This window comes from Phocoena phocoena, chromosome 15 (genome assembly GCF_963924675.1).
Source record: "Phocoena phocoena chromosome 15, mPhoPho1.1, whole genome shotgun sequence".
In the NCBI taxonomy this organism is placed as follows: Eukaryota; Metazoa; Chordata; class Mammalia; order Artiodactyla; family Phocoenidae; genus Phocoena; species Phocoena phocoena.
Window position 1 is genome coordinate 63548962 of NC_089233.1, and position 27661 is coordinate 63576622.

At 40.3% G+C, this 27661-nt stretch overlaps 1 protein-coding gene and 1 pseudogene across 1 annotated transcript in view; one reads left to right on the forward strand and one right to left on the reverse strand.

Annotated features, from left to right (window-relative positions):
- Positions 1–22772, reverse strand: part of PIGU (phosphatidylinositol glycan anchor biosynthesis class U) — a 117954-nt gene extending 95182 nt beyond the window's left edge. The window contains exons 1-4 of the mRNA XM_065892495.1: positions 22629–22772; positions 17276–17340; positions 1894–1953; positions 397–459 (exon numbers count right to left, since the gene is read on the reverse strand). Of these exons, the coding sequence (XP_065748567.1) occupies positions 397–459; positions 1894–1953; positions 17276–17340; positions 22629–22758 (318 nt within the window). The 5' untranslated portion in view covers positions 22759–22772. The remainder of the gene's footprint in view (positions 1–396; positions 460–1893; positions 1954–17275; positions 17341–22628) is intronic.
- LOC136134587 (ATP synthase subunit d, mitochondrial pseudogene) lies at positions 9680–10177 on the forward strand (annotated as a pseudogene).
- Positions 22773–27661: the final 4889 nt, after the last annotated feature.

Genomic DNA, 27661 nt, shown 5'->3' on the forward strand with positions numbered 1-27661 from the left:
TCCCGGACCAGGGCACGAACCCGCGTCCCCTGCATCGGCAGGCTGACTCTCAACCACTGCGCCACCAGGGAAGCCCAGAATGGAAGATTTTTAACGGTCTTCATTAATATAACAGTAGTTCAACTCCATTTACTCCAAAAAGTCTGAACCTGGATAGGTGAGTGGATATTAAGCCACGAAGATTAAGCTGACCTTTCTATATATATTAGTAAAGCTGTCTTATTGGTTTGGGTTTGGTCATTCCAGGGATGGCTGAACAAGCCAGAAGCTTCACTCCCACTTCTTAGGATTTTAAGACAGCTGATCTTTAAGTACATGACCTTTGATTTTTTGTGATAACAGAGATCATCAGGCTACCGAATTTCACTGGTTTTGTCCCACCCACTGACTACTCACCACAACTTTATTGAAGTCCTGGATTGCAAAATACAGGGCAATGGCAGTGAGTGCATCAGTTATCTGTCAAGAGAAAGAGAAATAAAAGGAAATGAACCTAATTAGTACAGGAGTAATGGAATGCTGCCAGAGTATGGAGTTTTGGGACGGTGATGGACTATCCAGTACTGAATTCTTACATTCAGGTAGAACCTCAACCCTCACTTTGACTACAAAGATAAAGCCTCTTCAGGGAGGTCTGACCAGAAAACTCTGAGGACTAGGACCCACTGAGGCTTACATCAGTTTGGTGTCCCACATCTGCTCTGTAATTGCAAGTTATTTAAGTTTTCTATAAAATGAGAATAATACCCACTGCTTTGCAGGCCTGATGCAGGTCAAGTACTTAGCGCACAGTAAGCCCTCAACAAGCCACAGCCATTATAATTATTAATGAAGACCTCAGTGGACCTCCTACTTGACCCAGATTTTCAACTCTAGATTAGACAAGTGTTTCAAATTTCTACACTCAAAATATAGCCCTGTTTTCTCAATTTTGAAGGTTCTTGCCCTTAAAGTCTCATCTGGCCTATGTCTTCTGCACAGAATGTCTTGGCAGAATGCTTAGGAAATTCCGGATGCCCTCTATACTGGCACCACAATTAAAGCCAATCATAGAACCCTGAAGCTAGAAATTCAAGAATACATAGTCCAGAAATCAAATTTTAAAACTATAAGGAACTGGAACTGGTCAGATGCCAGAGACTACTCCTCACACATCCATAAAACCATCACAGTTCCATGAATTCACATTTAAGATAGCTTTTTGCTTTTATGTTCTGAGAAACTCCTCAGCTCCTAATATAGATTTTTTTCCCCTTAAAAACAAGAAGATAAAAGACTCTAAAATTAGGGCTTCCCTGGTGGCGCATTGGTTAAGAATCCGCCTGCCAATGCAGGGGACACGGGTTCGATCCCTGGTCCGGGAAGATCCCACATGCTGCGAAGCAACTACGCCCGTGCGCCACAACTACTGAGCCTGCGCTCTACAGCCCACAAGCCGCAATTACTGAGCCTGCATGCTGCAACTACTGAAGCCCATGCAACCTAGAGCCCATGCTCTGCAACAAGAGAAGCCACCGCAGTGAGAAGCCTGCACACTGCAACAAAGAGTAGCCCCCTCTCGCTGCAACCAGAGAAAAGTCCACGTGCAGCAATGAAGACCCAACAAAGCCAAAAATAAAATAAATAAATTTATTTTAAAAGACTCTAAAATTGGGCTTCCCTGGTGGTGCAGTGGTAGAGAGTCCGCCTGCCGATGCAGGGGACACAGGTTTGTGCCCCAGTCCGGGAAGATCCCTCATCCCGTGGAGCGGCTGGGCCCGTGAGCCACGGCCGCTGAGCCTGCGCTCCGCAACGGGAGAGGCCACAACAGTGAGAGGCCCGCGTACCACAAAAAAAAAAAGACTCTAAAATTAAAAATACATACATATTGATTTTATGTGGAAGGTTACTTACCATAAATACCAATTCAGCATAGTCAATCAGGAAATGAAAGAGGTATATTATTAATGGAGTCTGCAGGAGAAAAACAAATACATTAAGTTAAGTTAATGTTATCAGCTTCCAGAGTACAGGGCGGGGAGGAGGCTATTCTGTCAACAAAAATCTTTCTTTCCTAGAATACTGTTCTATGCTAGTTTGCCAGCGTACATATGAGGGAGAATTATTTAGCATCACTTGAATCATTTTGTGCCACTGGGACTATCTGCTGAATTGAGTAAAGAGAATAAACAAAATCTAATATGTGTTAAATACCTGGTGAAGAGCTGTTTACACAGTAAAGGTATGAGGTGAATTTTAGTTTTAAGACATATATAATAGGCACGGGAAACTCCATAATGGACCAGGATTGCTGAACTCATAAAATAAAATGCAAAATGCCTTCCCTTCTTCTGTTCTCTGAGATGTTTTATATGATTAGTGTTACTTCCTCCTCAAACAGTTGGGAAAATTAACTCACCATGAAGCCATCTCAACCTCAGTTTTCTTTGAGAGAAGATTTTAAATTACAGATTCAATTTCTTTCACAGATAAAACACTATCCGGATTTGCTATATTTTTCTCAGCCATTTGCTATTTTTTTCTTTTATTTTTTTCTTGGTTTTCTAGGAATATGTTCATTTCACAAAAATTTACAATTTTTTTGGCATAAAATTGTTCATAATATTTTATTTGTTAGTGTCTACAGGAACTATAGTGATATTCCCTTTTTCTTTCCCAATATTGGTAATGTGCATCTTCTTTTTTTTTAATCTTGACAAATTTTGCCAGAGATTTCTTAATTTTATTAGTCTTTCAAAGTACCAACTTTGGGCTTTAATGATTATTATACTTCTTTAATTTCTAAACTTTACAATACACAATTCTTCAAACTCTTCTGGGGATAATTACTTTTTCTGATGATACCTAGATCACTGATTTTTAGACTTTTTTAAAAAATTTCTTTGTTTATTTATTTATTTTGGCTGTGTTAGGTCTTCGTTGCTGTGCGCAGGCTTTCTCCAGGTGTGGCGAGCAGCAGCTACTCTTCGTTGAGCGGTGGTTTCTCTTGTTGCAGAGCATGGGCTCTAGGTTGTGTGGGCTTCAGTAGTTGCAGCACGCGGGCTCAGTAATTGCGGCTTGCGGGCTCTAGAGCACAGGCTCAGTAGTTATGGCTCGTGGGCTCTAGAGTGCAGGCTCAGTAGTTGTGCACGGGCTTAGTTGCTCCGCAGCATGTGGGATCTTCCCAGGCCAGGGATCGAACCCATGTCCCCTGCATAGGCAGGCGGATTCTTAACCAATGTGCCACCAGGGAAGTCCTAGTCTTCTTTCCTAAAACAGTTGACCCTCGAACAATGTGAGAGTGCTAACCCCCACACAGTTAAAAAATCTGAGAACAGGGCTTCCCTGGTGGTGCAGTGGTTGAGAGTCCGCCTGCCGATGCAGGGGACACGGGTTTGTGCCTTGGTCCGGGAAGATCCCACATGCCGCGGAGCGGCTGGGCCCGTGAGCCATGGTCGCTGAGCCTGCGCGTCTGGAGCCTGTGCTCCGCAACGGGAAAGGCCACAACAGTGAGAGGCCCACGTACCGCAAAAAAAAAAAACAAAAATCTGAGTACAACTTTACAGTTGGTCCTCCATATCCATGGTTCTGCATCCTCAAATTCAACCAATCTCAGATTGTACAGTACTGCAGTACGTCCTTATTGGAAAAAATCTGCGTATAAGTGGACCTACCTGTGCAGTTCAAACCTGTGTTGTTCAAGGGCCAACTGTATATTCATTCAAAGCAATACATTTTCCTCTGAGTATGGCTTTAGCTGCATCATACAAATTTTGATATGTTGTTTTATCAACATCATTCAGTTCAAAATACTCTAATTTCCCCTGAGATTTCTTCTTTAATTGAGACTATAGTGTAATTTCAAATTATTTTTATTTTCTTTTTATATTTTTGTAATGTATTTATTATTGTGGTCACAGAAAATACTCTGTATTATTTCAATCATTTAAAATGTGCTGTGGGGACTTCCCTGGCAGTCCAGTGGTTAAGACTCTGAGCTTCCACTGCAAGGGGCATGGGTTCAATCCTTGGTTGGGGAACTAAGGTCCCGCATGTCACGCGGCACCGCCAAAAAAAAAAAAAAAAGTGTTGTGACTTGCTTTGTGGTCCATAATATGGTCAATTTTGATAAGCACTCCACAAACACTTGAAAAGAATGTGCATACTAACATTTAAGGGTGTAATATTCTATGTATGACATCTAGGTTGTTTGTTAAGGATTTATTCAACTCTGCTATGTCCTTGTTGATATTTTTGGTCTGTTTGTTATATCAGTGACTGAGATAGTTAAAAATCTCCCTCTTTGACTGTGGATTCATCTATTTCTCCTTTTAATCATGTCACTTTTGCTTTATATATTTTGAAGCTATGTAGTAAGATGAATTTATGTGTAGAATTACTGTATCTTCTGGGTGTTGATCTTTTTATCATTATAAAATAATCCTCTTCACCTCTAGCAATGTTTCTTGCCGTAAAGTGTTCTTTATCTAATATTAGTATAGCTACATCAGCTGTTTTGGGGTAATGTTTGCATGATATGTCTTCTCCTATATTTTTACTTTCTACTTTTTCGTGTGTCCTAATATATTTAAAATGTGTTTCTTAAAAGCAGTATATAATTATTTTTTAACCCAATCTGATAATCATTATCTTTTAGCTGGATTTTAGTCTATTTACATGTAATATAATTACTGATATATGTGTGTTGAAGTTTACCGTCTTACTATTTCATTTTCCAACTGTCCCATTTTCTCTATGCTGTTTTCTCTCCTTTCTTGCTTGCTTCACTATTTTTTATTATTCCATTTTCCCCTCTATTAGCTTGTTGGTTATACATTTAGCTACTTATTCTTTGAGTGGTTAACTTATAGATTATGACATATGTCTTTGAGTTTAATTAAAGTATAATATAAATGATTACTTTTACCACTTCCTAAACAATAAAGGGACCTCTGAACACTTTAAACTCCATATAGCTTCTCTCAGCCTTTCCTGTTATTGTTGTTATAGCTTTAATTCTACATATATTTTAAACCCAAAATACATTATTATTATCATCAGTCAATACTTATTTAGATTTACCTATATATTTACCTTTTCAATTGTTATTTATTCTTTCCTACATTCCATGAAACTGTCAAGGATCATAATCCTTCTGCCTTTTTGTATTTTTTTAAATGTGAGTTTGCTGGCAATAAATGCTATCAATTTTTATCTGCTTGGAAACCTGTTTAATTTGCTTTTATTTCTAAAGATATTTTACTTAGTATAGAATTCTATGTCAGTAGATATTTTCTTTCAGTACTGTAAAGATACCTTTTTATTGTCTTCTGGATTCCTTCTTCTTTTTTTTTTTTTTTTTTTGTTTGTTTGTTTGCTGTACACTGGCCTCTCACTGTTGTGGCCTCTCCCATTGCGGAGCACAGGCTCCGGACACGCAGGCTCAGCGGCCATGGCTCACGGGCCCAGGCACTCCACGACATGTGGGATCTTCCCAGACCAGGGCACGAACCCGCGTCCCCTGCATCAGCAGGTGGACTCTCAACCACTGCGCCACCAGGGAAGCCCTGGATTCCTTCATTTTTGTTGAAGGGTTAGTTTCCATCTTGTTTCTCTTTAAAGATAATTGTCCCTCTTTGGCTGCTTTTAACCTATTTTGGTTTTGAGCAGTTTTATTATGATGTGTGTTTTCTTTGAATTTATCCTGCTTGGGTTCACAGAGTTTTTTGAATTGAAATATTTCATAAGTTTAAAAAAATTTCAGCCACTAATCTCTTCAAATATTGTTTCTTCCTCATTCCGTCCCTTCTCCCATTCTGAAACTCTATTTGTATGTATGTTAAACCTTTTTACTTTTTACTATATCTCATAGATTGCTTTTTTTTTCCCTCTGTTTTCTATCCTTTTCTCTCCAAGCTTCAGTATGGTTATTTTCTATCTTCCAGATCACTTATCTTCTCTTCAGCTTTGTGTAATCTGCTGTTAACCTTGCCTTTTGCATTCTTAATTTGTTATTATGTTTTCTAGTTCTAGAATTCCCCTTTGATCATTTTTACATATTCCAGTTGCCTGGTGTAATTCACTATCTTGTCACTTATTTTTTGAGCATATCAATCACAGGTCACAGTCATTTTAAAGTCCAAGTTTGACAACTCCAATATCTGGATCACTTGTGAGTTTGTTTTTAGTGCCTATTTTTTTCTATCTTTTATTATGATTGGTAACTTTTAATTGAATGACAGACACTGTGCAAAAGAAATTGTAGAGGTTCTGGATTTTCTTCCAGTAAGGGTTTCTTTAAGCTCTTGGGAAGTATTGATAATTAGAATTGTATCACCTTAATCTAATTAGGGGTTAAGCTAATTAGAAGCTGGCTTCAGTCTTTGTAAGACCAGTCTATACATGGTCTACCCTCATTCTCTGAGTGTAGTCCTTTAGAGGACCCAACTAGAAGCCAAGTCCTTTGCCAGAGCCCTACCACCTTGGTTAGAAGTGCACTTGAATTTGTATTTCCCCAGCACCATTAGACTGCCAAGAGCTCTGCTTAGATCTGTAGCCTCTTACCATCCAATTTCTGTTCTCTTTCTCAGCCACCTCAGCCTGTGCCACTTACAAATTGGTAAATACATCAAGGAGAAAGCAGCTCAGACTGTCGATCTCACTTTTTGCAGTTTCCACTCTGGGATCTCAGCCTTTCAAGTCCTGGTTATCTTGCTACTTTCCAATGCCATCAAACAGATGTTTTTTGTATTCCTCCTGCTTTTCTAGTTGTTCTAGGCAGGATGGTTGGTCTGCTATTACAAGCCAGTTCACCAATCCACCACACCAGAAGGAAAGTACATGACTTGGTTTTAGTGAGCCCATGCTGGTGACTCAGAAGCACCTCTTCCCAACTCCCAACCACATGTAAAAATGTGTCTTATGATACCGTAAAGGTTATTGACAGGTTTTTTCGTGAGATCATGCTAGTGTGGTAGAAAGAACAAGGCTTTGGGGTCAGACTCAGGTTTAAAACCAGGTTCCACTTATGTACCTCAGGGCAAGTTGTCTTCCCCTCTGAGCCTTAGTTTCCTCAGCTATAAAATAAGTAGAGTGACCTATTTCACAGGGTTCTTGGGAGAATTAAGTGGTAATATTCACAAAATACTTAGCATAGTGCCTAGCATACAGTAAAACTCAATGTTAGCTACCTGAGATCAACTTTTTACCTCTTTTTGAAAATAGGGAAATCAGCTTTGCCTTTCAAAGTTCTAAAAGAATTAAACTTTTACAACTATCTACTAATGGATTCTTTTTTGCATTTATCTTTGTTTGTAAGAGGTAGCAACTTGATATTTATATTACCAATAGCCTGCTTTCAAAGTGTCTTGATGCTTCAGATAGTTTAGAATGGCACTAAATAGGTCTCAGAAATAACAGAACAAACCGTTCTCAAAAAGTCTGTCAGCAATTGGGCTCACTTCCCTAATGAACTAACATGTACACAGTAGTTAGTTTAACTGCATATCATACTATTATAGAGAAGCATGCACTGAATATAACTTGTCTTTATGCTACATCTCCATTTAGGTGACTACTCCCAGTCAGGGTAGGGTATATATGGATAAACTCACAATTTTACTATCAGTACTTGACTAAACACAGAAAACAGAAATGTCTGTTGAAGGCAGTCATAAAATCTAACCTGTGGTTGCTAAATCACTTTTTTCTCTCCTGTGCAGATTTTTCTTCTCCACTTTCACATATTCTTACCTTTCCTTAAGAAATAGATAATAAAATCTGCTAAAGATTAAGAAAGAAACAATACAAAGCAGCAATGAACTTTCTCTCCAAAAGTATGCTTTTCATTTGGCTTGATATAATTTTATTTCTTTATAGTGTTTTATTACTTAGAAAAACTATATTAAAATATAGGTAGCTCTTGATTTATGAATGCTCAGCTTACAAGCAAATTAACCCATATTCAGGAATGAGGAGCAAGGGACTCTGAGTTTGAAGTCATCCTCACTACGCTCAGGGGAAGCAACTGTTCTTGCCCCTTAATTCAGAGTTTTACAGGTTAACAGTCCTAACGGGGTTACCTTAGACAGGTATAGAGAGTTAACATGCTTCTAGTAGGTAGAAATTCCTACCTCTGGCCTTTATCCCCCTTTACACACGTATGCACGCACGCACACACGTGATGAGGAGGAAGAATGTATTTTAGGCTCCCTCACTGTATCCAAGAAAACATTTTCCCAGAGAAAACACATTTTAAATGATGGTTAAGTGGCTAGATATAGCTCTTCCATTTATTCATTTGACATATTCTTTCTGAAAGGATTATTTCACATTATCCCCTCTCCTCAACCTCCAACTCCTCTCTCCAGTTCTCACTTGTAGCCGACAATCTCATTTCTTATGTCACTGAGAAAAGAGAAGCAATTAAATGAGAACCACCTTATTTTCCCACTACCCAGTTGACCAACTTCCTCTATCTATATCTATATTCTCTACTTTTCTCTTATTAACAACAGATGAACTTCCTTTCTTCCTATCTAAAACCAAACCCTCCTTGGGCTTCCCTGTGGTGCAGTGGTTAAGAATCCACCTGCCAATGCAGGGAACACAGGTTCGAGCCCTGGTCCGGGAAGATTCCACATGCCGCGAGCAACTAAACCCATGTGCCACAACTACTGAGTCTGCGCTCTAGAACCCACAAGCCACAACTATTGAAGCCTGTGCACCTAGACCCTGTGCTCCACAACCAAGAGTAGCCCCCACTCACCACAACTATAGAAAGCCCACACACAGCAACGAAGACCCAACGCAGCCAAAAATAAAATAAATTTATAATAAATAAACAAATAAATAAATAAAACCAAATCCTCCACCTGTGAACTGGTGATCCTATTCCTTCTGGCCTCCTCAAAGACATTGGTCATTCAACCCTCTTTCTTACATCATCAACTTCTTTATCCACAGAATTATTCCCATCAGCACTCAAATATGCAGATCCTCATATTTTAAAAATCTTCACTAGCCATCTCCGCCCAGCTACCATACCATTTCTCTGCCCTCCTTTAGAGTAAAACTTCACAAAAAGGTTGTCTATACTCTGTCTTTCCACATCTTTCCCTCAGTGTACTTCGATCAGTCTCTTGTCCCTATACTCCAATGAAATTACTGTTGCCAAAGTCTCCAAAGTCTCAATTTTGGCAAATTAATCATCAATCTTCAATCTAAATTTTCTCAACCTTGAAATAGCATTTGACATAGCTTTTACTCCCTCCTTAAGCAATTACATGGTCATCTAGCGTCCATGAACATTCCCTTGATTTTCCTCCTTTTCAGCTATATTTGCTAGTTCCTCTTCCCCATCCCAACCTTGATGTATCAGAGTGCTCTAGGTCCTGGTATTATTTATGTTAATTCACTCCCTAGGTATCTTAGTTATCTATTTCTGTGTAACAAACTGTACAAAAACTGAATAGCTTAAAACAACACACATTTATTATCTCACACAGTGCCTGAGAGTCAGGAATCCAGGAGTGGCTTAACTGGATAGTTCTGGCACAGAGTCTCTCATGAGATTGCAGCCAAGCTGTTGACTGAGGTTGCAATCTAAAAGAGCTTAAATATCTGCTTCCAAGCTTATTCATTTGACTGTTGGCAGCAATATTCAGTTCATCACAAAGGCTTCCTTAAGGTTGGTCATGACATGGCTTCCCCCAGAGCAAGTGATCCAAGAGGGAGAAAGTCTACAATGGAAGCTGCTAACTGGGTAGCTTTTGGGGAGATCATACCCCAAGACCAAAGGCCACTGCTAATTCCCTGAAATCCTGGAATGAGACCCTCATCTCCAGGTTGGCTACTCTACCTGAGAATCTACCTGCTATGACTAGGCTTACTACAAGGCCAATGTGGTGAAGCCTGGATTGGCAGATGACTTTGAAAAGAAGTTTAATGCCCTGAAGATTCTCGTGCCAGAGCATAAATATACTGTCCAGGTGGATGCTGAAGAAAAAGACGTAAATGCTGTGCTGAGTTTCTGTCTATCTCAAAGGCCAGGAATAAGGAATATGAGAAAGCTGGTGAAATACACAATTCCATTTGATCAGTAACCATTAAGGCTTTGAATGAAGTCTTTCTAGAAACCAAATTAGACAAGAAGTATCCCAACTGGCCTCACCAGCCAACTGAGAATTTATCAATTTGAGTACGGGAGAAAGCGGTAGCCCTCAAACTACAAACTCTGGACATTAAAAACAGTTATATTAGGGCTTCCCTGGTGGCTCAGTGGTTGAGGGTCCGCCTGCCAATGCAGGGGACACGGCTTCGTGCCCCAGCCCGGGAGGATCCCACATGCCACAGAGAGGCTGGGCCCGTGAGCCATGGCCACTGAGCCTACGTGTCCAGAGCCTGTGCTCCGCAACGGGAGAGGCAACAACAGTGAGAGGCCCGTGTATCGCCAAAAAGAAAAAAAAACAGTTATATTAAAAGACAGAAAAGGGGGAGGGGTGAAGGAGGAGAGAAATAGGGGAGGGAGATTAAGAGGCACAAACTTTCAGTTGAAAATTAAAATGAGGGAATTCCCTGGTGGTGCAGTGGTTAAGAATCCGCCTGCCAATGCAGGGGACACGGATTTGATCCCTGGTCCAGGAAGATCCCAAATACTGCAGAGCAACTAAGCCCAAGTGCCACAACTACTAAGCCTGCACTCTAGAGCCCGCGAGCCACAACTACTGAGCCCACGTGCCTCAATTACTGAAGCCCGTGCTCTGCAACAAGAGAAGCCACCACAATAAGAAGCCCGCTCACTGCAACGAAGAGTAGCCCCCACTCGATGCAACTAGAGAAAGCCCATGTGCAGCAACGAAGACTCAATGCAACCAAAAAAATTAATAAATTTGAAAAAAATCCATGATTCTATTAAAAAAAGAAGGAAATTAAATGAGTCACAGGTATGAAATGTACAGCGTGGGGAATATAATCAGTAATTACATAATATCTTTGTATGGTGACAAATGACAACTAGACTTATCATGGTGATCATTTAAAAATGTATAGGGACTTCCCTGGTGGTCCAGTGGTAAAGAATCCACCTTCCATCCACTAAGATCAGGAAAACAACAAGGTGGCCCACTCTCACCACTATTATTCAACATTGTTTTGGAAGTTTTAGCCACAGCAATCAGAGAAGAAAAGGAAATAAAAGGAATCCAAATTGGAGAAGAAGAAGTAAAGCTGTCACTGTTTGCAGATGGCATGATACTATACATAGAGAACCCTAAAGATGCTACCAGAAAACGACTAGAGCTAATCAATGAATTTGGTAAAGTAGCAGGATACAAAACTAATGCACAGAAATCTCTTGCATTCCTATTCACTAATGATGAAAAATCTGGAAGTGAAATTAAGGAAACACTCTCATTTACCATTGCAACAAAAAGAATAAAATACCTAGGAATAAACCTACCTAAGGAGACAAAAGACCTGTATGCAGAAAACTATAAGACACTGAGGAAAGAAATCAAAGATGATACCAATAGATGGAGAGATATACCATGTTCTTGGATTGGAAGAATCAACATTGTGAAAATGACTCTACTACCCAAAGCAATCTACAGAGTCAATGCAATCCCTATCAAACTATCACTGGCATTTTTCACAGAACTAGAACAAAACATTTCACAATTTGTATGGAAACACAAAAGACGCCGAAAAGGCAAAGCAACCTTGAGAAAGAAAAACGGAGCTGGAGGAATCAGGCTCCCTGACTTCAGACTATACTACAAAGCTACAGTAATCAAGACAGTATGGTACTGGCACAAAAACAGAAATATAGATCAATGGAACAGGATAGAAAGCCCAGAGGTAAACCCATGCACCTATGGTTAACTAATCTATGACAAAGGAGGCAAGGATATACAATGGAGAAAAGATAGTCTCTTCAATAAGTGATGCTGGGAAAACTGGACAGCTACATGTGAAAGAATGAAATTAGAACACTCCCTAACACCATACACAAAAATAAACTCAAAATGGATTAAAGATCTAAATGTAAGGCCAGACACTATCAAACTCTTAGAGGAAAACATAGGCAGCACACTCTATGACATATACCACAGCAAGATCCTTTTTGACCCACCTCATAGAGAAATGGAAATAAAAACAAAAATAAACAAATAGGACCTAATGAAAATTAAAAGCTTTTGCACAGCAAAGGAAACCATAAACAAGACGAAAAGACAACCCTCAGAATGGGAAAAAATATTTGCAAATGAAGCAACTAACAAAGGATTAATCTCCAAAATTTACAAGCAGCTCATGCAGCTCAATATCAATAAAACAACCCAATCCAAAATTGGGCAGAAAACCTAAACAGACATTTCTCCAAAGAAGATATACAGATTGCCAACAAACACATGAAAGAATGCTCAACATCATTAATCATTAGAGAAATGCAAATCAAAACTACAATGAGATATCATCTCACACTGGTCAGAGTGGCCATCATCAAAAAAATCTACAAACAATAGATGCTGGAGACGGTGTGGAGAAAAGGGAACCCTCTTGCACTGTTGGTGGGAATGTAAACTGATACAGCCACTATGGAGAACAGTATGCAGGTTCCTTAAAAAACTAAAAATAGAACTACCATACAACCCAGCAACCCCACTACTGGGCATATACCCTGAAAAAACCATAATTCAAAAAGAGTCACTTTGGGGCTTCCCTGTTGGCGCAGTGGTTGAGAGTCCGCCTGCCGATGCAGGGGACACGGGCTCGTGCCCCGGTCCGGGAGGATCCCACATGCCATGGAGCAGCTGGGCCCGTGAACCATGGCCACTGAGCCTGGGCGTCCGGATCCTGTGCTCTGCAACGTGAGAGGCCACAGCGGTGACAGGCCCGCGTACCGCAAAAAAAAAAAAAAGACTCACGTACCACAATGTTCATTGCAGCTCTATTTACAATAGCCAGGACATGGAAGCAAACGAAGTGTCCATCAACAGATGAATGGATAAAGAAGATGTGGCACATATTTACAATGGAATATTACTCAGACATTAAAAGAAACGAAATTGAGTTATTTGTAGTGAGGTGGATGGACCTAGAGTCTGTCATACAGAGTGAATTAAGTCCGAAAGAGAAAAACAAATATCGTATGCTAACACATATATATGGAATCTAAAAAAAAAAAAAAGTCATGAAGAACCTAGGGGCAGGATGGGAATAAAGACACAGACCTACTAGAGAATGGACTTGAGGACATGGGGAGGGGGAAGGGTAAGCTGGGACAAAGTGAGAGAGTGGCATGGACATACATACACTACCAAACATAAAATAGATAGCTAGTTGGAAGCAGCCACATAGCACAGGGAGATCAGCTTGGTGCTCTGTGACCACCTAGAGGGTTGGGATAGGGAGGGTGGGAGGGAAGGAGATGCAAGAGGGAAGAGATATGGGGATATATGTATATGTATAGCTGATTCACCTTGTTATAAAGCAGAAATTAACACACCATTGTAAAGCAATTATACTCCAATAAAGATGTTAAAAAAAAAAAGAAAGAAAGAAAGAATCTGCCTTCCAATGCAGGGGACGTGGGTTCCATCCCTGGTCAGGGAACTAAGATCCCACATTCCGCAGGGCAACTAAGCCCACACACCACAACTATTGAGCTCACACACCTCAACAAGAGAGCCCACGTGCGGCAAACTACAGAGCCCATACGCCCTGGAGCCCACGTACCACAACTAGATAAAGAAAACCCGCACGCCACAACTAGAAAGAAGCCCTCATGCCACAATGAAGAGCCTGTGCCACAACAAAAGATCCCACATGCCTCAATGAAGACCCCATGTGCTACAACTAAGACACGATGCAGCCAAAAAAATAAATAATAAAATAAATATTTTTAAAAATAAAATAAAAATGTATAGAAATATCGAGCCACTGTGTTATATATCAGGAACTAACAGAGTATTGTAGGTCAATTATACTTCAAAAACAAAGAAACAAACTTATAGAAAAAGAGATCAGATTTGTGGTTACCAGAGGGGCAGGGGAAACTGGATGAAGATGGTCAAAAGGTACAAATTTCCAGTTATAAGATAAATAAGTACTAAGGATGTAATGTACAACAAACGATAAATATAATTAACACTGCTGTATGTTATATATGAAAGTTGTTGAGAGTAACTCCTAAGAGATTGCATCACAAGGAAAAAAATTTTTTTCTATTTCGTTGATGTTATTATCTCTATGAGATAATGGATGTTCACTAAACTTACTGTGGTCATCATTTCATGATGTATAAAAGTCAAATCATTCCGCTATACACCTTAAACTTACACAGCGCTGTATGTCAATTATATCTCAATAAAAGTGGGAAAAAAAGATAGATACATAGATAGAAAGAAAATCCAAACTCCTAACCATTTCTATAAAAAGTCCTACATAATCAGACCCCTACTTTCTTACAGCTTATCTCTATTACTCTCCTCTTTGCTCATTCTGCCTTAGCAACACCGGCCATCTTTCTGCAACTCACAAATGCCAAGCTCATTTCCAAATTAGGGTTATCATATGGCTTGCTTGATTCATTTAGATCTCTAATTCAAATTTCACTTCCTCAGAGTGCCTTCCCTACAAACACTATCTAAAATAGCCATACACATGACCATCACTCTTCATCATTTTACTCAACTTTATTTTTCTACATACACTTACCATTTAAGTGAAATCATATTTTTCAAAATTTAGCTTTATGGAGGTATAGTTGGTATAAAATAAACTGTACATTTTCAAAGTATACAACTTGATATGTTCTGACCTATGAACACACCCATGAAATCATCACCACAATCAAGATAGTGAACACATCCACCATTCTCAAATGTTTACCAATTTTACTGTTCATCCCAAAGAACCAACTTTGTTTCCATGACTTTCAATATTTTCTGCTTTCTGTTTCATTTGTTTCCTCTCAGATCTTTATTATTCCTTTTATTCTGCTTACTTTGAGTTTAAGTTATCTTCTTTTTCTAGCTTCTTAAGGTAGAAACTGATGTCAGTGATTTGAGACCTTTCTTCTTTTTCAATACAGGCAGTTAACACCATAAATTTCCCCCAAGTATGCTTTAGCAACATCCCACATATTTTGATAGGTTGTGATTTCGTTTCATTCAGTTCAAAATACTTTCTAATTTCCCTTCTGATTTCTTCTTTGATCATGAGTTATTGAGGAATATGTTACTTAGTTTCCAAATATTTGGGGATTTTCCAGGTATGTTTCTGGTATTAATTTTTCATCTAAGTCCACTGAGGTTAGAGAATATACTGTGTATGACATCAATCCTTTTAAATTTATTGAGCCTTGCTTTATGGCTCAGAATATGGTCTATCTTGCAAATGTATACTTGAAAAGATTATGTGTTTTGCTGTTATTGGATGCAATGTTCTGTAAATGTCAATGAGGTCAAGTTGGTTGGTGTGTTGTTCAAGTCTTCTATATCTTTGTTGGCTTTCTGTCTGCTTGTTCTATCAGTCATTGACAGAGGGATACTGAAATCTCAGTCTATTTGGGGAGTTGTCTATTTCTCCTTGCAGTTCTATCAGTCTTCATGTATTTTGAAACTCTGTTATTAGGTGCATACACATTAGAATTGTTATGTCTTCTTGATGAACTGACCCCTTAATCATGGTGAAGTGAACTTCTTTATCCCTGGCAACATTCTTTGCTCTGAAATCTGTTTCTTTTTTACTAACTTATTGTCTGTTTCTCTTAGAAAGACAAGTATAATAATGCCAAGGACTGTATCTTGTTTTATATCCCTAGCACCTAGCAGGGTAGCTGGCATTTGGTGTGTACTTAACAAATCTTTGTTAAAGGAAATAGAGAAGGGAAGGAGGGATTGGAATACATATGCAGATACAGACCTAAGCACTAGGAATAAGTGATGAAAGGGTGCCAGAACATGTTCTGAGGAGCATACATCACAGTGGGTAAAACAAGTAGAGGCAATTTCAAGAGTATGATATGAGCCATGAAAAGGATAAGCACAAGATGCTTTGGAAGATATAGGAGAAACACCTAACTTAGTCTAAGGTGATGAGGGATGGCTTTCTGGGGGAGGCAAAACCAAAGCTAATATCTGAATAGTAGAGTCAACCACAAAAAGAAGGAAGAATGGCCCTCTATAAGAAGATAACAACATAAGGAAAGATATAGGTAAGGGAATATGATGCTGGAGCATAATAAAAGCATGTCAGAACTCTCTCAGAGGGTTCCTAGTCTGTCTAGAAAACATACTGCCCAAGGCCCACAGCACTACCACTGGCTAGTGGGCTACGCTTGCATATGCCCACACACATCCATTCCCAATAATAGAATTGTGTGCTCATTAAGAGTCTCTTAAATTGTTCCTAACCTGCTTCTGCTAGTAGTTCTTGTTATTATGGTTCAATTAGATAGTAATACAAATATAATGAAATATGAATGCAAAAGAGTTGTTATCTCCATGAGAATCAAGTTGAATGTTTTAAAAAGACTAGATAGAAGAACCAAAAAAAATTGTTCTCATAGTAGGTATGAGGGAGACAACTGTAAAAATTAGGGGTAAAAATGCCAAATTATAAGACTTCTATTCTAAATGATAAAGCCAATAAAAGTGGGGAAAGGAAAGTGGAAAGACGTGTGGTTGGGGTGATGCGTGGGGCCCACAGGGCTTTGTATGCATCCTAAGGTGTTTGGATTTTATCCTGAGATCAGTGTTAAGCAGGACAGTGACAAAATCAGATTCACATTTCAGAAAGATGGCTCTGACTGCAGAATAAGAAGTAAAGGAGCAAGACTGAATGCAGAAAGACTTGTCAGGAAGCTGTTGAGAGATGATGGTGACCTAAGAGTGATTTTACTATTCTTAAGAACTAATTTTATGGGTTAAAGGGCTTTTGTGGGCTTTCTAAGAAACCAACATTGCTGGCAGTTTTCATGGGAAAGTATGTTCCAAAGAACCAATTACATGCCAATTAGCATATAACCTATTCATGAACTGGGAACTGTTTACAATTTATTTGCCAATAAAAATGATAACTTCTCCAGAAGTCTCATCTGCTTCCCCAAATTACAATCTTAATCTGGATCACTTCCACTGCAATTGCAAAACCTCCTTCTTAAGCAAAGGGCATCTAAAAAAGGGCTGTTTCAAAAATAGATCTCTTTAAATGTTTGTACAAAACAGAGTTAGGCTTTGGCATTTGTGACTATAAACTACTCTTAGCACCCAAAAAAGAAAACAAGAACACTTACTTCATGAAATACTGCTCCAGAATACGGAGACACTCCCAAGTCCAACAGTGAGAGGCCTTCAACCACTGAAAAGTAAGACATCCAAGTTCACTCTTACTTTAGAGACATATGCAGATTGGCCATAATCCAAAGTGTTAGATACTCCCAGGAACAAGAAGGGCTTCACGGTTTGTCTAACCCCCTTTACCTCATTCCCAGCGAGTGAACTTAAATTTTGATTTCAGATGACGGTCAACTTTTTTCTATACAGAGCATCTCTTTTCATTGTGGGGCAGCACTCATTATGAGAAAATTTTATATTAAACTATAAACTTCCTTCGATCTCCTTGTAACTTCCATCCACTCCTAAAAGTGTTTTGTTTGGGAACTCCCTGGCAGTCCAATAGTTAGGACTGGCGCTTTCACTGCCAGGGTCCCAGGTTCAATCCCTGGTTGGGGAACTAAGATCCTGGAAGACGCATGGTGTGGCCAAAAAAATAAATTTTTTAAAAAGTGTTTCATTTATATATATTCTGCCCCATTCCAAAAAACAATAAGATAACAGGACTTCCCTGATGGCCAATGCAGGGGACGTGGGTTAGATCCCTGGTCCAGGAAGATCCCACATGACTCGTAGCAGCTAAGCCCGTGCACCACAACTACTGAAGCCCACACGCTCTAGGGTCCATGTGCTGCAACTACTGAGCCCACACGCCTAGAGCCCGTGCTCCGCAGCAAGAGAAGCCACTGCAATGAGAAGCCTGCATACCACAACGAAGAGTAGTCCCCGCTCGCCTCAACTAGAGAAAGCCCGCGCACAGCAACGAAGACCCAATGCAGCTAAAAATAATAAAAAGAAAAAGAAAGTACCTGTTGCCTGTAGAAAAATTAATACAAATGTCACTCAAACAATCAGCATATGAGAGTGGCTGCCCATTTTCCTTCTCTGTGGACATTTCTCACATCTTCTAATTATCTTATTGTTTTTATTTATTTATTTTAATATTTTTTATTTATTTATTGAGTTCACACTGATATAAATATAATTGAATAAATAAATATGAGAATTCCCTGGCAGTCCAGTGGTTAAGACTCGGCGCTATCACTGCCATGACCCGAGTTCAATCCCTGGTAAAAAAAAAAAAGGGCAGAAGAACTAAATAGACATTTTTCTGAAGAGGAAATGCAGATGGCCAACAGGCATATGAAAAGATGCTCAACATGGCTAATCATCAGGGAAATGCAAATCAAAACCACAATGAGATATCACCTCACACCTATCAGAATGGCTATCATCAAAAAGAAAACAAATAACAAATGTTGATGAGGATGTGGAGAAAAGGGAACCCTCCTACACTGTTCGTGGAAATATAAATTGGTGCAGCCACTTTGGAATACAATATGGAGGTTTTTCAAAAAACTAAAAACAGAACTACCATATGACTCAGCAATTCTACTCCTGGGTATATATTTTTTTAAAAAAACAATTAATTGGAAAAGATACATGCACCCAATGTTCATAGCAGCATTATTTACAATTACCAAGATATGGAAGGAACCTCAGTGTCCATCAACAGATGAATGGATAAAGAAGATGTGGTATATGTATATATACAATGGAATACTACTCAGCCATAAAAAAATAATGAAATTTTGCCATTTGAAGCAACATGGATGGACTTGGATGGCATTATGCTAAGTGAAATAAGTCAGAGAAAGACAAATATGATATCACTTATATGTGGAATCTAAAAAAATACAACAAACTAGTGAATATAACAAAAAAGAAGCAGACTCAGAGATACAGAGAACAAACTAGTGGTTATCAGTGGGGAGAGGGAAGGGGGAGGGGCAATATAGGAGTAGGAGATTAAGAGGTATAAACTATTATGTATAAAATAAGCTATAATATATTCTACAACACAGGGAATATAGCCAATATTTTATAACAACTATAAATAAAGCACAACCTTTAAAAACTGTGAATCACTATATTATATACCTATAAATTATATAATATTATACATCAACTATGTTTCCATAAAGTAAATAAATAAAAATAAAACAAACAAAAAAAAGGAATGAGGGAAATAGAAACGTTGCCATTAGAACACCACAGTAATGACTGCTGCAGGGAAGACCAAACTATAAATGCAAAAAGTGGTGGACAAAAAGTTAAAGAGAAACAGGATGTTCACAGAGCCCCAAAGTATATCCCCCAAACGTTTACTACTTAAAAAGGGAAAATAAGGACTTCCCTGGTCATCCAGTGGCTAGGACTTGGTGCTTTCACTGCCAGGGCCTGGGTTCAATCCCTGATCAGGAAACTAAGATCCCACAAGCTGTACAGCATGGCCAAAAAATAAAAATAAAAAGGGAAAATTTCTCAGTGGTGGAGAAACCAGACAGATATGTGTTATACTGTACCATGAATATACAATCAGGAAAATCCAAACTATGGGAAACTCTACAGGTCAAATGGTCTAGGTTCTTAAACAGATAAATACTAAAGAAAAGGATGATATGGATGGGAAATTTTAAAATTAAGGGAGACTTAAAAGACATACATAAACTTTTTTTGAAGACCATGACTAAGCTATAGTGTCTAGGGATGCTCATTTGGGTAATAAGACAAAAAGAAAGCAAAGATGTCATTATTATAAAAAACAGAATAATGGTTTACTTATGAGGGGGATGAGAGGCTGTGATTGAGATGGGGTATATGGAAAGGCTTCTAGGAAAAGTGGCAAAGTTCTGATTCTTGACTTGGATGATGGTTACAAAAGTGTTTGCCTTATAATGCACTGTGCGATACACTGCTGTGCGCAGTTTACTAATTCTGTATTTATTTAGCAATAAGTGTTTTGTTTTGTTTTTTTTAGTAGCGTTATCAGAAGTGTTCCTCCTGACCCTGACTCTCACAGCTGCATTGGAAACGGGTTTCTAAACAAGCACTCACAGTTTGAGCTCTATCCTGACTCAAGAAGCTAAGCCCATAATAATTCCCAATCTTTAGGTCAAAGGCTGAGGAAACACCAAAATATGACAGAAATGTTCCAAAATTATTCTTGACAAGATAGTATACAGTGAACTCTGGTGGAACAGCCATGCCTAAAGATTGCTAGCTAGTCACATAATATTATTATCTATGTGACTTTCGGCAAGTAACAATCTCTCTGTACTTTAATTTTCTCATCTATAAAGTGGGGCTAACAATAGTATTTACATCATAAGCCACTGTAGAGGACTTCCCTGGTGGCACAGTGGTTAAGAATCCGCCTGCCAATGCAGGAGACACAGGTTTGAGCCCTGGTCCCGGAAGATCCCACATGCTGTGGAGCAACTAAGCCCGTGCGCCACAACTACTGAGCCTGTGCTCTAGAGCCTGTGAGCCGCAATTACTGAGCCTGCGTGCTGCAACTACTGAAGTCCACGCGCCCTAGAGCCCATGCGCTGCAACGAAGAGTAGCCCCTGCTCACCGCACCTACAGAAAGCCCATGTGCAGCAATGAAGACCCAATGCAGCCAAAACTAAAATAAATAAATAAATTTATTTATTTTTTTAAAAAAAGCCCTTGTAGAAATTAAATGTTTTTTAACATACCTAAACTGCTTAGAACAGTACCTGGCATGTGGAAAGCATTACATCAGTGTTAGTTATTATTATTTTTATTGGACTGAGAAGCACATTTTGTCAAGCATTTTATCAAGCAAGAAATTTGTATAAATTTTAGTTGCACTATCAAATAAATGGATGGATCTTATGGAATCCAGAAGAAAGCCAGAAACAAGTGGCTTCAACAAACAATTCAGTTTGTTCAACAAATAATTACATGCAAATATTATATGCAAAGATATCAAGTCTAAGCTCTTACCATCACACATATAAATTACAACTATCTTTATTACCATCTGTCAACTGGGAAACCTGGGAAAATTACTTAACTTCTCCAAACCTCAGTTTCTTCATCAGTAAAATGGGGAAAATAACACCATCTAACACACAGAAAAACTGGAGGATAAAATGAGGCTTACCATAGTCTCTGATATATAGTAAGTATTTTTAGGAAACTTAGCTCTAATTATTCATAAAACATCCATTCATTACGCCATTCCAAAGTACCTATGGGACAACATCAAAACTCTAGCATTTAAAGTTTGAGGACATGAGGGGGACTTCTGGGGTGCTGGTAATGTTCTGTTTCTTAGTCTGGGTCCTGGCTATATGGGCATATACAGTTTGTAAAAATTCCTTGAGCTCTACACTTATTACATGTCCATACTTCAGGAAGACAGTTTTCAAAAAAAATCTTCAAACTCTGGGCCTAACCTAACCCCCATTCCATTACTCCCCTACTTCGGACATTTCACATCCTTAAACATTTCTTTCTTTTTTTTTTTTTTTTTGCGGTACGCGGGCCTCTCACTGTTGAGTCCTCTCCCGTTGCGGAGCACAGGCTCTGGACGCGCAGGCTCTGCGGCATGTGGGATCTTCCCGGACCGGGGCACGAACCCGTGTCTCCTGCATCGGCAGGCGGACTCTCAACCACTGCGCCACCAGGGAAGCCCCCTTCAACATTTCTTGATCCTGTTTATCTTCTACCTGGAACTCCCCTTTTTCTAATCTCCCTTTCCAAACTCTGCAGCCTTCAAGAGTTAGCTCGAATTCCACAGCTTTAAGAAGCTGGAAAAGGAGGGGACCCTTTCTTCAGGGTCAGAACTCCAAAGGAGGAACTGGACGTACAAAGGAAGTACATTTTTCACAAATGATTATAATTATTATTATAATTATCTATCTCTCCCACTAGCCTATGGATCTTTGGCCCAAATTCTGTCTCTTTGTAGGCGCCAGCGTAAACAATGTTTGATGAAGAACTTAAAGAACTATAAAGACACAGTAGGAAAAGATGCACTCAAAGTCCCAGACTGAGAATAAGCTTCTAAGCACGCTCACTCACACACTCTCCTCGCTTAGGCAGGACTGGTCCCCTCACTCGGGCCATCACACACCATCCCACACCCCGGAGGAACATCACATTGCGATCTCGCGCCAAATCCCCCTCCACCCAGCACGCCCTTTCCTCATCCTGACCCGTCCTCAGACCACGCTACTCAGCTCAGGACCCGAGTGGGACACACCCCCTCAGATCGCCACCCCGCAGGTGACCGGCCCCTAGTGCCCCAACCTCACCACACAGTCCCACCCCCACCCCCTTAGCAGCCCGCTCTCAGGCCCCGCCCTCCCGCCCTCTCCTGAGAGAGCGGTCAGTTCCCCCAGAATCTTGAGCTTGCGGCCACTGCCCCCGCCTCCCATTCACAGAGGCCAGGAGCGCACAGGCGGGGCCTAGCCGCCTACTCGAGCCGGTGGCCTCACCTCTTTTCCAAGAGCTCAGTGGGGACACCACCTCCACCCGCTCCGAGATAAACTCGGCCAGACTGGAGCGGAACAAGGCCGCCCGCACGGTCACTGCCACTACCAGCACCAGGGCCAAGGGAGCCGCCATGATAGCTAGGGCGGCCGCGCAGGCGGGGAGGGAAAAGCGAGGTGGAAGAGCCTCTCGACTTGTGCACCGCCCCGTGTAGTTCCGCGGCCCGGCGCGCCTAGCTGCTGCCGCCGGAGCTGCGAGACTGGGGACTACCACTCCCAGGAGGCCTTGCGGCGAAATAGGGCGGGACGACGGAAAGCGGGGCGACTCGAGCTCGTAGCAAAGTGCTGGGCGACGCCTCCTAAGGTAGCCGGTGAATTGTAAAAGCGCCCAGGAGCCGAAGTGCTGCTGAAAGTAGATAGGTGAAGGCAGTAATCGTTCTAGGATTGTGAGCGAGTTTTAAAGAGATGTTAATTTCACTCCTGTGTGTATGTTTTTAATGTTTCTTTCCCTTTTTATGTTTTTAAAAGAGTATTAAATATGTGTTCATTTATTTATCCTACAATTGTTGATAGACTACAAACTATAAGCCAGGCACGGTATTGGGTTCTGAGGATACAGTTACAGATTTATTAGCTCTGCGGCCTTGAACAAGTTGCTTAACCTTTCTGTGCCTCAGGTCCCTCATCTGAAGAATGTGCTGGTTGTTGGCTTGTTGTGGGCTAGCTAGAAATGATTGAGGAATGCTTAGAAATGTTGCTAGTTGCTTTTAAACACCGCCATTATCAAAAATTAAATTATATAAGCATACAATTAAACAAGTTATGTAAAAAACAAGATAATAAATACTCAAAACACATCACTTCCTAATTATTTTACTACACTCTCGTTTTATTTGTGGTCTTGAGTTTATTTACCACTACTATTATCACTATGGCAAATACTGTATAATGGTATTATACGTATTCAGCGACTTCAGGTTGATAGTTTAAAATCCCAACCTATGGGAGTCTTTACACCATAGAAATGGGCAAAGAGTACAAATTGGGTTTCTGGAGTTTGGAGTGCCATTGACAAGCATAAGTAGCACACCACTTCGTTAATTAATGTATGAAAAGTGCTTATGGTGAGTGCTCAAATGTTAGCTATAGTAATTAAAATATTAAATAAGTATATAAGGAATTTAAGACCTGTGAAAGATATGAAACAGGTTGCATAATCAAGAACGACTTGGTGAAAGAACTCCAAGATGATACAAACAGATGGAGAGACATACCATGCTCCTGGATTGGAAGAATCAATATTTTGAAAATGACTATACTACCCAAAGCAATCTACAGGTTCAATGCAATCCCTATCATATTACCAATGGCATTTTTCACAGAATTAGAACAAAAAATTATACAATTTGTATGGAAACACAAAAGATCCCGAATAGCCAAAGCAATCTTAGGAAAGAAAAATGGAGCTGGAGGAATTAGGCTCCCTGACTTCAGACTATACTACAAAGCTACTGTAATCAAGACAGTATGGTACTGGCACAAAAACAGAAATACAGATCAATGGTACAGGATAGAAAGCCGAGAGATAAACCCACGCACTTATGGTCACCTAATCTATGACAAAGGAGGCAAGAATATACAATGGAGACAAGACAGCCTCTTCAATAAATGGTGCTGGGAAAACTGGACAACTACATGTAAAAGAATGAAATTAGAACACTACCTAATGCCATACACAAAAATGAACTCAAAATGGATTAAAGACCTAAATGTAAGACTGGACACTATAAAACTCTCGGAGGAAAACATAGGAAAAACACTCTTTGATATAAATCACAGCAAGATCTTTTATGACCCACCTCCTAGAGTGATGAAAATAAAAACAAAAATAAGCGAATGTGACCTAATTAAACTTAAAAGCCTTTGCACAGCAAAGGAAACCATAAACAAGACAAAAGGCAGGGCTTCCCTGGTGGCACAGTGGTTAGGAATCCGCCTGCCAATGCAGGGGACACGGGTTCGACCCCTGGTCCGGGAAGATCCCAAATGCCATGGAGGAACTAAGCCAGAGCACCACAACTACTGAACCTGCGCTCTAGAGCTGGCGAGCCACAACTACGGAAGCCCATGCACCTAGAGCCTGTGCTCCGCAACAAGAGAAGACACCACAAGAAGACGCCTGCGTACCACAACGAAGAGTAGCCCCCACTGGCCTCAACTAGAGAAAGTCCATGCGCAGAAATGAAGACCCAACGCAGCCAAAAGTTAACTAATTTTTAAAAATCACTTGGGAAATGTATTTATTAAATGTAAATTTCCTAGTTCTGCCCTAGAGACTGTGGCCTGGGGTGGAGCCCAGGAACCTGCATTCTTAATCTCTCCAGATTATCCTGATGCTGGTGGTTCAGGAGCCATACACTGAAAAACATTACCCTGAAGGCCTAGGTATCCAGTAGTTTATGCAAAAAAAGATGAAAATAGTAATAATAGCTAGCAAATATTCAGTGCGTATTGTGTGCTAGGTATTATTTTAAGTGCTTTACATGCTGTTTACAATACAAATTATATATATATATAATTATACATATACAAACACACACACTCACACACATACACACATACTACAGGTACTATAATTTCCCCATCACCACACGCAGATGAGGAAACTAAGACACAAGGAGATTTAGTCATTTGTCTGGGGTCACACAGCTAATAAGTGGCAGAACCAGGATCCAGATGTTGTGGTTAAGCTTCTATGCGTGAGAAGATGAGAGGAATTTGGGTTGGGTTGAATCGAGTTAGGTTGGGTTGTTTTGTTGTTGTAGCTGAGAAGGAAGGGTAGAGAATTGAAGTGAGGGAAATAATAAAGGAGCAAACAAGGTGATTTCTCTCCTGACATCCCAGATGATGTATGGGTTACCTAGAGAAGAAGGAATTGAGGCTCTGAATAACCAGCTTTAAGCCACACACCTGGGAAGTTTTTCTTTAGCATTTATTGAACACCCACCATTGCCAGATCCTGCACTAGGCTATGAAGTTACAACTTATCAAGTACATTTTTTTCTACTCGAAATAGCAAACTGATTTTGGCCATCTTTACCATAAAGGAAATTAACTAGGAGGCTATGAGGGAGCTAAACTGGGTGAAAGAGCAACCTGGGGAACCAGACTTCATGAGGATTCAAGGGTGTATTCAAGAGATATTTTGGAGGGAGCATTGATCCATTGTTTCCCAAAACCCCCTATTTCTTATCCCCAGCACTCAGACCCTGGCTCCTGTAAAGGTCTGAGACTTTCATTAATAAAAAAATTGAGACAGAAACTTAGAGCAACAATCTCAGATTGAGGAGTATACAAAATCTTTAAATAGGGCTTTTTTCCTCCCTGACTGCCTGATGAGCAGCCACCATTTTCTTTTTAATGTTTTTTTAAATTAATTAATTAATTATTTTATTTATTTTTGGCTGCATTGTGTCTTCGTTGCTGTGTGCGGGCTTTCTCTAGTTGCGGTGGGCGGGGGCTTCTCTTTGTTGTGGTGCGTGGGCTTCTCATTGCGGTGGCCTCTCTTGTTGCGGAGCGCGGGCTCTAGGCACGTGGGCTTCAGTAGTTGTAGTTCACGGGCCCAGTAGTTGTGGCGCACGGGCTTAGTTGCTCCTTGGCATGTGGGATCTTCGTGGATGGGACTCAAACCCATGTCCCCTGCGTTGGCAGGTGGATTCTTAACCACTGAGCCACCCAGGAAGTCCCGAGCAGCCACCATTATGTGACACAGTAACCAGCCAGGCAAGGAAATTCATGACATACCATTTCTGCAGAAACAAATGGTCATAGTGGTCCTTTATCCTGGGAAGGCAACAGTACCTAAGACAGAATTTGAGAAAACTAACCAAGAGAACACATCAGATGTTTTTGTCTTCAGATTTGAAGCCACTTTGGTGGTGGCAAAGCAACAGACTTTTATAAATTTTACAATTTCTTGGATTATGCGAAGAGAAATCAACGCAAACAGAGATTTGTAAGATATGGCCTGGATGAGAAGGAGAGAACTCAAGAAAATCAGCAAAAACAATACAAGAACAGAGTGAAAAAAGTCAAGGTTGCTCTAAAAGTGAAAGGAAGGATTAAAGATACAGCACTGACTTGATCTGTGTTTGTGCAGATTTTTCACCAGAAGACAATAAATTATATAAAAACTTAAAAACAATAACAACTCAACAAGCAGGGGTGAGTTGAAGACAGTAGCATGTAGGGAAAAATGAAGGCATCCTTGAGATTGAAAAAGTAAGAAAGATCTGGTCTAGTCCATCATACAGAGTGGGAAATTAAGGCCCAGGCAGGAGCAGTGCCTGGCCCAGGATCGCACACCAAGTCAGTGGTGGCACCAGGCCCAGAAATCATGGTTCTCAGCATTTGTCTCCTATGTTGGCTGCCTCTTGCTCCTGGGCTGGGTCTCTGGTGAGGCCCCTTGGGATATCCGCACCAGTTCCCCCCTCAACACTTGGACCCAAGTATTGTAAGGGCCCAAAAGGAACCAGAGATCTGGTCTTACATAATGCCCTGGGGATACATTTCCGGGAGCTAGTACCTCAAGCCCTCTCAATTTCCTTCATGTCCCCGACCACAACTGCCCACTATTGCAAAAGCCATCCTGTTAGGAAAACCAAGATGTAAACTAGGCCTCCAAAGGCTAAAGATTTGTTCTCCGTCCCCCAGCCTCTTCTCTCTGAACCTCTCTCTCTTCAGGAGCCACACCCTCCATAAGTATGTATCCAGATCCCTCATGCCCTCCCCCCAAATACACACTGCTCTGGGAAAGGAGACAGGTATAGTGGGCTTTGCTTACTGCTTTCTGGTATCCATTCCCTCTTTCCCTTTTCCTAACAGGACCCTGAATTCTCAGCCAGGTGATTTGAGTGAGATTGACCTCACTCTCTCACTCATTTCCAGGAATGAGCCCTAAATGGCTTAAATTGACCAATAGTTCCAAATCCCTAGCCACAGTGATTGGCTCAGGCATGAATGTATGACCCAAATCAGGT